The sequence below is a fragment of the Panthera onca genome, chromosome D1 (genome assembly GCF_046562875.1).
Source record: "Panthera onca isolate mPanOnc1 chromosome D1, mPanOnc1 haplotype 2, whole genome shotgun sequence".
Classification (NCBI taxonomy): Eukaryota; Metazoa; Chordata; class Mammalia; order Carnivora; family Felidae; genus Panthera; species Panthera onca.
In genome coordinates, this window is record NC_138348.1 from 36300554 (window position 1) to 36312525 (window position 11972).

Genomic DNA, 11972 nt, shown 5'->3' on the forward strand with positions numbered 1-11972 from the left:
GGAGACAGGGAAAGGGGGAGAGAAAAAGAGACAGAGGATCTTGCTCATCTAGAAGACTATATAAGTTTTAAAAAAATGTATTTCTGAAAAAGAAAACTACTTATGCAGATGCCTTAAGAGAAAGCAAACATCCTGTTGAAAATTTGGCAATAAAAACATTTCTAAATAAGAATCACAGAAGCATATCTGCTTTAGAAGCAAGTGGCAGAGTTGAGAGGAATAGTATAATTTTTAGAGTCCAAAATATGAAAAACAAATTTTAAATTTAGTGTCTCTTCATAATATAGTTGACTAGATCAGGGTTTAGTGACTGGTTTTCTTAGTTCTAAAGAATGAGTCAACGAATAACTTTCAAATCGATGGCTCCCTTCTAATGTTATTTCTGGGCTTATTTCAATCACTCATTTGAATCTTCATGAAAGTTATCAGAAAGAAATAGAAGGAAAATGGCAGTTAATTACTGCATTGGGCAGGCATGGAAAAATTCAAACATTGCATATTTCAATATTAGTATTCATGTTTGTTTCTTTTTTTTTCAAGTTTTGATTTTCCTTTTGAAATATCCTACCAATTTTCTTCTAAACTCTTTAAAGTAGTTGTAGTGACTGATTTAAAGCCCTTGCTACTATTTCCAATAACTAGGTAACCTGTTGATCTACTTCTATTTTTTGTTTTTGAGTAAGGTTACCTTTTTTTTAATATAATTTTTTTTTAATTTACATACAAATTAGTTAGCATATAGTGCAACAGTGATTTCAGGAGTAGATTCCTTAATGCCCCTTACCCATTTAGCCCATCCCCCCCGCCACAACACTTTGTTCTCCATATCTATGAGTCTCTTCTGTTTTGTCCCCCTCCCTGTTTTTGTATTATTTTTGTTTCCTTTCCCTTATGTTCATCTGTTTTATCTCTTAATGTCCTCATATGAATGAAGTCATATGATTTTTGTTTTTCTCTGACTGACTAATTTCACTTAGCATAATACTCTCCAGTTCCATCCACATAGTTGCAAATGACATATCAGATGGGTTAGTATCCAAAATCTACAAAGAACTTATCAAACTCAACACCCAAAAAACAAATAATACAGGTTACCTTTTTCCTATTTTATTCAGTATCTGGTAATTTTTAATTATATTCTGAACACTGTATCTAAAAAAAACATTGGAGACTAATGTGTGGGTGTTTCACAAAGAATGTAAGGCCTTTCCTTTATCTGACAGTTAAGACATGGGGCAGGTAATTTCTAATTTCTTCAGGAGTTGAGTTATTCTGGGCTGTGTCACAAATGTAATTCTAACTATGACTATTCCAACCACAAACCAACCCACCATCCTGGAAGCATACTTTCTTCTATTTATATTTTCCTTCCTTCTTTTTTTTTGTTAATGTTTTTATTTTGATAAAATATCAAAAAGAGGAAAGTTGCAAGAAGAATATAAGGCACTGTTATCTACTGGATTTACCAATGGTTCATACTTGGTCCACTTGTGTCCTCTCTCTCTCTCTCTCATTCTCTCCTCCCAACTCCTGGAAAATGTATTTATATTTTATATATGCATTTTGTTTCTATGAACACTTTCAGACCATTTTTTTCTGAATGATTTGTAAATAAGTTAGAGTCATTTTATCCTTTTAACCCCAAAAACTCACTTGCGTATTTTCAAAGCAAAGATCTGACTTCCATGACCACGTGGAATTTCCATACTGCAGTATGGAAATTAAATTTAATTTAATTCAAATTAAATCATTGATTTAACATTGATTAAACAATATTCTTTAGTCCATAGTCTTTTGTAACTATATTTTTCAAAGTCCAGAGTCCAGTCTAATATCAAGCACTGTATGGCCATGTCTCCATAGTCTTCTTTAATCTAGAACAGTTTACCAACCTTTCTTTGTTTTTCCTGGCCCTGATAGTGGCCAGGAAAGTAGGGGAGAGTTGTTTTGTAAAATATTACTTAAGTTTATCTAATGATTTCTCATGACAAGACTTTAGTAACACCTATTTTGGCAGAAATATATTTTTAAAATGACATGATATCTTTTTCAGTAAATCCTATTAAGAGGCTTATGATGACAATGTGTTTCAATATTAGTGATTCTGTTTCTTAAGGTGATGTAGGCCAAGTCGCTTCACTGTAAATTTACTATTTTCACTTTGTAATTGTGTGAGTTGGCGTCTTCTGAAAAAGAGGATGGGATTAGATGTACAAGAGGCTATTGGGAAAACCATATATGGAAAAAATAATGGAAAGAGTCCGAGAAGGCAGAGAGAGGCATCAGATCTGGATATGAAGGACAGAGGGAAGGCAAGATGCCTGGACAGGAGACTCAGCTGAAGTAGAGTGTAAGAAATCTTCCTTCAAGCCAATGGCAGGGATCCTGGAGTCCAAGCCAGCCTTCCAGGAATCCAAGTCTTACAGGCTAGGATACTTTTGTTGTGGGGGGGGAGACAGTCTTGTGCATCATAAGATGTTTAGCAGCATCCTTGGCCTCTATCCATTACATGCCAGTAGCAGCCTCCCAGTTGTGGCAATAAAAAAATGTTCTAGATTTCACCATATGTCACCTACGCAAGGGGTAATACTGCTTCTAACTGAGAACCATTGTTTTACACAAGTAGGTCTTCTCCTGTCCTCTGATGAAAGTCAATACTTCTGAAGTCCCACCCTTTGCATACAGGAGATTTCCCCTAAAGTTGTCTCCTCTTGCATGATCAGGTATGATTTGTGATTTATTACTAAAGTCTTGCTTACACTCCTTGTGCATGAAGCTTATTTACAACAAATGTGTCCTCTGGTGTCTAATAACAAGTGACTTCAACAGAAAGCCTTCCCTACATTTACTGCAAATAAGGTTTTTCCCTTTAGTGTGTTCTCTGATGTGTGCTGAGGGTTGCCTCATCACTAAAGCCTCTGTCACATGCCCTGCATACAAAAGGCTTCTCCCCACAATGTGTCCTTTGATGTCTTATGAGGGCTGACTTCTGCCTAAAGCCTCTCCCACATTGCCTGCATACAAAGGGCTTCTTCCTTGAGTGGGCCATCTTGTGCCTGACTAGATTTGCTTTTTGGCTAAAGCCTTGCCCACACTCAGTGCAAACATAAGCCTTTTCCCCAGAGTGTGTCCTCTGATGACTGATGAGGTGTGACTTCTGTCTAAAGCCTTTCTCACATTCCCCACACACAAAAGGCTTCTCTCCTGAGTGTGTCCTCTGGTGTGTCACGAGAGCTGACTTAACACCAAAGCCTCGTCCACACTCTGCACATAGGTAGGGATTCTCCCCTGAGTGGGTCCTCTGGTGTGTGGTAAGGTTTGACTTATCACTAAAGCCTCGTCCACACTCCTGACACACAAAAGGCTTCTCTCCTGAGTGTGTTCTCTTGTGTTTTATGAGGTATGATTTATGACCAAAGCTCCGACCACATTCATTGCACAAATGAGGATTCTCCCCTGAATGAATCCTCTGATGTTTGCTGAGAGTTGATTTGTCTCTAAAAGGCCTCTCACAATCCCTGCATACATAAGGCTTCTCCCATGAGTGGATCCTTTGGTGTGTGATAGGGTTTGACTTATCCTTAAAGCTCCGCCCACACTCCTGGCACAAAGGGCTTCTCCCCTGAGTGTGTCCTTAGGTGTCTGATGAGGGTTGACTTTTGGCTAAAGCTTCGTCCACACTCCTCACATATGAAAGGTTTCTCCCCAGAGTGTGCCATCTTGTGTGTGACTAGGTTTGACTTCTGGCTAAAGGCTTGCCCTCACTCTGTGCAGAAATAAGGCTTCTCCCCCATATGTGATCTCTTGTGTGTGATGAGAGCTGATTTATAGCTAAAGCTTCGGCCACACTCCTTGCAAAAATTAGGCTTTTCTCCTGAGAGGGTTCTCTGATGAAAAAAGAGGGCTGATTTCTTGTTAAAGCCTAGCCCATAATTTCCACAACTCACTATTTCAAATCTGGACAGATCTACCCACTTTAATACTTTGTCTGTTTCTAAACGGGTTGCTTTCTCAGCTGAGCTGAGCTTTATTTCCACCACTCTTTTGCTTTCCCTCAAGCTTATTAGCTGTCCATCAGGTGGGTTGGAGAAAGTTCTAGAAGTAAACATCCCTCCTGTCCTCTCAAAGATTTGGAACCCTCTTCTCTGTCTTCATCTTCTACTTGTCATCGCAGAAGCTTTCATAAGAAAGTGGTTGCTTCTGCTGCTTCTGATATGCTGGGCAGCGAGTTCCTGCAAACAAACCTGGGCAGAATGGACGGCAATAATTGTGTGGCACATGTTGGCATGATTGTTGACTGCAGAAGTCCAGAGCAGAGTAGGAATAAAGTTGAATATCTGGCTTTGAATCTCCTGAACAGAGACATTCTCTCTCCTCTCTCCAGGGCTCTTCCCCTTGCTCTAGCACAATGACAAGTGTTGGCTTGGGAAATGGAATTCCCAGCAAGACCAGGTTGCTGTAGTTTTCTAGCATCACATACCTGTACAGCAGCCTCTGAGCGTGGCTCAACAGCGGCCACTCTTCCTGGGTGAAGTCCACAGAGACATCATGGAATGATACAAATGCTTCTTCTCTCCTGGCTGTTAGTCCCAAGGGTATTTTCCAATCTTCTAAATGGTGTCTCTGAAGAAAGGTGAAGTCTTACCTTTGCTCAGTTTTGGATCCTGTGCAGTAGCTACCCCCAGGGTGGAGTCTACATGTCTGTGCAGATCCCAGATGTGGGGACGTGTCACAGACAGAGAGGTTAAAGCTGGTGAGGACACAGGTGCAATGTCTGTCCCACGGCAGGTATAACAACTGTAAGGAATGATGAGTGAGAGGCAGACTCCTACAACACCTGTCTTTCTTTTAGAAGTTATATAGAAGTTATATAATTTTAACTTTTACATTAAAGGTATGATCTATCTCAAATTCATTTCTGTGTTTGGTGTATGATAGAAATCAGTTCGTTTTTTTCCATATGGAAAAAGGAAATTTTTCCAACATTTCTTAAAGAGACTTTCTTTTCCTTTTTAAATGCATTGGTGTGTTTGTTGAAACCAATGGGTTATATTAGTACGGATCTAATTCTCAACTCTATTCTGATGTCTTCTACGATCTTCTAGTTTTTGATGGTGTCTGCCCTTGAGTTGGAAGACTTGGCTGAAGTTTCAGACAGGTTTGCTATACTACAGCCTTCAATTTCACAAAGTCCTGGAATCCAGTCATTTAGAGAATTCCCAAGGCTGAGTGATTGACTTCTCTTTACTTACCAGGCCTTTATCCAGCATTTCTTTCTCAAGGGTAGGGTGGGGAGAGAGGTACTATTGCTTCACTGAGTTGGGGTTCTTCCAATCTACATTCCATTCCAACCAGATCTCAGCGTCCTTATTCCTGGTATGGTACTCTGAATCCAAACCTGGCAATGACCCACAGATAGAAGTGGCTACTGCTCTCTCCTCCTCTCTGAGGGGTTTGTTTCTCAATAAAATTCAGTTCATTTAGCTTCTTCCAATCCATCAGTCTTCTCTGCTTCATAGAGAAATATGATTTGTATTTATATTTTGCTATTTTTCTTGTTGTTACCATTAGAACAAAGGTCTTTCTTTTCTTTTATGGTTTAACTGGCAGCAGAAGTGTTCCTGGTGGGGGAAAATGAAAAGAGTTTAGAATTGTTATGGAAAAGTAAAAAAAAAGAACTTATATGTTGAATATTTTGTGCTACCAATTCTTTTTTTCTTCTTCTTATTGCACTATCCAAAATTGGTTACTTTTTTTCTTCAGCCATTGAAATTTCCTCATAAACCTTTAGAACTATTTAACATTTACATTTAGTAACATTATTCTAGGATCAAATGTCAAAGTTTTACCTTGCTTTTGTGACAGGGGAAAAAAACGGAATGATAGAAGTCAATACAACAGTCAAAAAACCAGGAGTCACCTTAGCAATCTTTCTCTTATTTGTCCATTGAATATGCTATCCAAAAAGGTCTTCTCAATGACCCCCAAGAAAGTCCTTTTCAAGCAGAGACTCAGGAATACAAAAGGTCAGAAGTTTGTTCGTTATTTCTCAATTAAAAAGGAGCAGGATATATATTATTTAAATAAGACAGAGAGTGGTGAATACAACATTATGAAATGAACAAATAAGATACTTTCCAAAACGTAAGCTAGAGATATCATCTCTGTTGGTTTAAGTGACACAGTGAGGCTTGAATTACAACTCAAAAAGCTAATAGTAGTTACACTGAATTTGAATCTGGCACTAGCTATTGATTCACAAGTAAGCCTCAGTCTTGGATTCTATGTGGTAGCATTAGGACAAACCCAGGCAGACACAGCTTCACTAGATGTACAGATTGTTAGAAACCTAAAGGCAGCATTCACTGTGGTGCTCCTACAGTCTTTCAAGGCATATAAGTCAAGTGAGTAGACAATGTGAAGGAAGAAAAGAGCCTTCTTGTGTGCTTTCCCTGTTTTTCATTTATTTACCCATATTTACATTCCCTTTACAATGTTTCAGCATTCACGCTATATGGAACAGGTATTTGAATGGCAGCACTCTTCACACAGGAGCATGATTAGATGATATTAATAATAGCTAATAATCATAATAATAATCATAACAATATAATAATACTAATAAAATAAATTTCTTTATTTATCATATAGTGGCCAACTAGTAGGCATTCAAATACAAGCAAAGTTCATCCAATAATCTAAAAGGTCATTGTAGAATTCTCTATGAGTAATATGAAAAGATTAATTGTCTATTCTCAGCCTTTAAGCCACAGAATTGCTACCCATTCAGCCTAATGTAAGATGATTCTCAAAATATCAGTGTTACTCAAGCTACAAACAGGAGGAAGGAAATTAAGGGAATTCTGTGGTCCAGTAAGTTTGAAAATCATTTGGCCAACACATCTTATTCATGTTTCTTAATTAAAAATTTTTTCAGATACTTCAATATGTCTAAATCCACTCTCAAGCTCCAAGATAGAAACATAGGGTGTTGTGTTTGTGAAACTTATTTGATGAAGAAATTCCTTTCCCAAGAATATCCTCTAAGACTATTGCTCTGAAAAACATGCTTCAAAAAAAATTGGCCTAATTTCAATAAAACATATGTTATTGTCTTTTGTCTTTGTTTTTGTTTTCTCAAAAAAAAGCAAGATCTGGAGTTCCTTTTATCCAAAAATAAAACAAATATGTCCAAAAGGAAAAGTTTTATTGCATTCATAGCTCTTTGAAAATTTTTGTGAAAATTGAATCATTTATTTTAAAAGAAGTAACTGGAGGAACCCAAGATATATGGAGAAAAATGTATAGTAAAACATTCATAAAAGATTGGTGTTTGTCCTTGGTTAGCCTTTAAGGGGAGTAATTATTAAATAGTGGCATTTTCTTCCCATACTTTCTAAATGCAAAATGCTTCATGCCCTTATCAGGATGTTTTGAGGTTGTGTTGTGTTATTGGTGTAGATGCGTGTATATGTGTATGTGGTGTGTGTGTGTGTATGTGTGTGTGTGTGTATGTGTTGTGAATTTTAGAACATCTGATGAAACTAAACAATGAATTCCACAAGGGAAAAGACCAACTGTTACCATTTTTGTTTTTCAGAATGATAACTGTACCTATAAAGCCGAAGCTTCATAAAGAAACACTTCATATATTTAAACCGTTTCATCAGGCTCTTTTTCAAATCAGTAACTTTTACATTCTACAGTTTGCAAGATCATTTTCCTATGAAATGTAATATAACTCCGTAAATATTTAGCAAGTGTATAATATGGTAAGGCAATAGGCTATGTGCTAAAGATTCTTCTGTTACCACTGCCCATATATCAAGAAGCTCAAAAAATTAGAGTACAATTTATTTCCTAATATGGTGGTAGTTTAATAACCTTAATTAAGAGACCTAAACAACTGTGAAGAAACTACTACTGCAACAACACTTAGGTTACCTAGGGCTCTCTGCTTGATCTAGAGAAGTTAAGGCATTCATTCACCCTTCACCACATGAAGAGCAATATATCAGAAGTATAATTAGAGAATGGATAGAGACTAGTGCTTTTCTTTCCAGATGAACAATAATAAATGAATGTCAATTTCAGCACAAAGCTTAGGGATATAAAGAGCAACTTAAAAATATCTCAGGTACTGAAGGACAACTGAACGTCATACCAAAATTTCGGCCAGGGGACTGTGGTGGTCAGTGGTGGGGCCAGGGATAAAGGCAAGACCATGTGGGAAATGAGAATATGGGTGGGGTTGGAAATAGGTTAAGGTAGATCAAGTGGCAAAAGAGTAAAGTGAAAGAAACTAAAAGTAAAGCGGGAAATAAAGGTTCATATTCTCCTAATAGTGCACTAGCAAAAGAATAAAGTTTAATAACATTTAGAATGAGTCATAAGAATCCTGAACCGTGATCTTTCCAACATGAGTACACAGTACATTCTATGTAAAATCTATTATTCTAAATTTTCTATGAAAATAATACTGTGTGTGTGGCACCTGGGTGGCTCAGTCAGTTGGGCGTCTGACTTTGGATCTCGACTCAGGTCATGATCTCATAATTTGTGGGATCGAGCTCTACATCAGGCTCTGGGCTGACACTGTGGAACCTGCTTGGAATTCCCTCCCTCTCCCTCTCTGCCTTTTCCTACTTGTGTGCTTTTGCTCTCTCTCAAAATTAAATAAATTCATAATTATAATAATAATAGTAATAATAATAATAATAATAATATTGTGTGTATGTATTTAAAATTTGAGATAGATACTGTCATGTTCCTCATCTGAGGGATGAGGCACTGATATGGTAAGGTTAAGTCATTTCTGAAAGTCTTAGAGTCAAAACCAGATGCAATAAGAGACAGAAGTTACCCTCATTATTAAAGCACATGAAGATAAGCAGAGAATGATAAGGACAAAGGAGAATTGGAAATGAAAAGGGCTAAGTCCCCTCAGACTTATCAAATAACAATAAGTTGCTTTCAATATGGAAGTGTTCTGCAAATGTAAGAGATATTGGGGGAAAGTGTTAACTACTTCAAATATATACACTTAAAACTCTTACATTGAGAGGCGCCTGGGTGGCTCAGTTGGTTAAGCCTCCGACTTTGGTTCATATCATGATCTCAATGGTTCGTGAGGTCGAGCCCCATGTCTGGCTCTCTGCTGTCAGAGCCTACTTCAGATCCTCTGTCTCCTTCTCTCTTCCTTACCCCTGCTTGCACTCTCTTTCTCTCTCTCAAAAATAAAATAAAACATAAAAAAAAAAAATCTGTTACATTGAAAAAAAAAAAAGACAGAGCTAAGGATTTAAACAAAGCAATCTAGTTCCAGCATTTGACCTTCATCAATATGATGTACTATCACTCTGAACATGAACCCTCTGATATGGGTCTAGACCAGTTTATAAGAAGGAACTGAGCCCACAGGCAGAGTAGAGAATAAGGGGACAGGGTAAGCTATTTCCTAAGAATTACTGAAGAAATTATAGCTTGTTTGGGGCTGCTGGGTGGCTCAGTCATTTGAGCATCTGACTTGTCTTGGGTCATGATCTCACGTTCGTGAGTTTGAGTCCTACATCGGGCTCGCTGCTGTCAGCCTGTACTGTGGAATCCACTTTGGATCCTCTGTCCCTCCCTCTCTGGCCCTCCCCTGCTTGTGCTCTCCCCAAAATAAATAAATATTAAAAAAAAGAAATTACAGCTTGTTGGATTATGTGCTTGTTTGAATTTTGAATTGATTTGTCAATAGCCCTATATCTGTGGGAATAAATAGTCCAGACACAGTGAGTGTCTGTTAAGGATGTTTGCTTAAATATTATTCTGCCAAGTATAAAGAAAGGCTGGTAATCGAGGGGAGAAGATAGCCAAGAGTTGGCCACAGGGAATTACATGAAAGCACACTCAGTGCTCTCTTTCAAGCCATGACTGCCTTTTGCTTCCTTGGTCAAATCAGAGAAACAGCTGCATATGGTCAGACTTCTCAAATGCTCTCATCTGTCTACCACATGCCAGCTATAAATCCATGGGAAGGATTTGGACTGGTTTCATATATTCTTTTTCTACTTCCTCATACTTAAAGAAATAGTCTTTATATTACCATCTTGTAAATTCACTGATAAATGACAAAGACATTTTTAAAAATGTATATACTTCAGCAACAGAGTCACAACTGGAACACTGAACTCATAGATTAGGCAAGAGTGTAATACTTTTTTTTAAGATTAGTTCAAAAAGTTTTTATATCTACATAAAATTTAAAAAATCAGATTGAAGGGTGCCTGGGTGGCTCAGCTGGCTAAGCATCTGACTTTGGCTCAGGTCATGATCTCACAGTCCGTGAATTCAATCCCCACATCAGACTCTATGCTGACAGCTCAGAGCTTGGAGCCTGCTTCGAATTCTGTGCCCCCCTCTCTCTCTTCCCTTCCCCTGCTCGTGTTCTATCTCTCTCTCTCTGTCACACAAAAATAAATAAACATTAAAAACATTGAAAAAATCAGATTGTTTAAAATGGAAAATGACTTTTGGTTCTATATATCTAGTTTTTAAAATTGCTGAAGCCAGAAGTTTACAGTAAAAGATCAGATATATCTCCTTGCAAACTATAGCGTCGGTATTTTTGTAGTGTAATCTCTCTAATCTGTCTTCTTACAGAAAACAAACTCAGGATAAAAGTGAGCAAAATTCACATTGATAATTGTGTGGACTGCCAACTTTGGACTCATTTGGAAAAATTTTCATGAGAAAATATTTTCAAAACGTTCAAATAGGCTATAGTTAAGTTCTATGAGAAAGTCAACATTTTATAAGTTAGCAAGAATCCTGATGAATATCACATGATGATATTCTATGTGTTAGAGAAACACAATTTACATCCCCTGAATGAAAGCAATCAAGAACAAAATAATTGCTTGAACATGGTAGGATGCACTCCCAGCATGGTTTGCAGATGATAGTAGTGAGATGTGATTCCTTGTCCCTCTCCTTAATGGCTAGGTACAGTATGGGTGACTTCACCTCTCTACACATCAGCTCTTCACCAGTGAAATGGAGACAAAACCATATAACATAGTATCTATAGTTAACAATATAGTATTGTACACTTCAATATTTTTAGAGTTAGATCTCCTCACAAACAACAACTACAAAACAAACAAACAAAAAACCCCAAGAAAACTACAAAAAAAAAAAAAAACCACAAGGAAATTTTTGGAGGTGATGGATATGTTTAGTGCCCTGATTGTGGTGACGGTATATCAGATGTAAGCATATGTCCAAACGTCAGGTTATATACATTAAATGTGTATGGGGACACCTGGGTGGCTCAGTCGGTTAAGCGTCTGACTTCAGCTCAGGTCATGATCTCATGGTTGATGAGTTTGAGCTCTGCATTGGGCTCTGTGTTGATGGATCAGAGCCTGGAGCCTGCTTCAGATTCTGTGTCTCCCTCTCTCTGTGTCTCAAAAATAAATAAACAATAAAAAATAATAAATGTGTGCAATATTTATATCAATTTCACCTCAAGAAAACTTTTTAAAAAGAAGAAAATAAATGGAGAAAATAATATTCTTACTTCATAGTTTTGCTTTTGAAGAAAATAAAATGAAGAAATGCCCAACAAGGGTTACTGATATTATTTTATTTTTGTCTTAATAGTAAATCTCTTACAACTTTTATGCAATCCATGGTTTGATAATTATAAAACCCAAGTCCACTTGAATTAAAGACATTCTGAGGAAATTAAACAACCCTTACAAGGTCATATTCCAGAGCTCGTGTGCTTAACTCCTACGCAATAACTCCTCTGACCATGCAAAGTGAGCTGTTGTTCCTGATAAGGATCCCAAGCTACTGTAAGAAGCTCAATTCCAAAATTAAAATAAAATAAATTGGAGTATAATAGCATGGATTAATATTAAGTACACTTGACTTTCTTTGGAAATGGGCAAAAAATTCTTTTGAATTTAGCCAAACTAAGT

General features: G+C 37.2%; 1 protein-coding gene across 1 annotated transcript; it reads right to left on the reverse strand.

The window, feature by feature from the left end:
- Window positions 1–2869: 2869 nt before the first annotated feature.
- On the reverse strand, window positions 2870–4109 carry LOC144612862 (uncharacterized). The gene is given in 2 exon segments (XM_078432623.1): window positions 2870–3608; window positions 3610–4109. Coding segments are annotated over 2 exon segments (1239 nt in total).
- Window positions 4110–11972: the final 7863 nt, after the last annotated feature.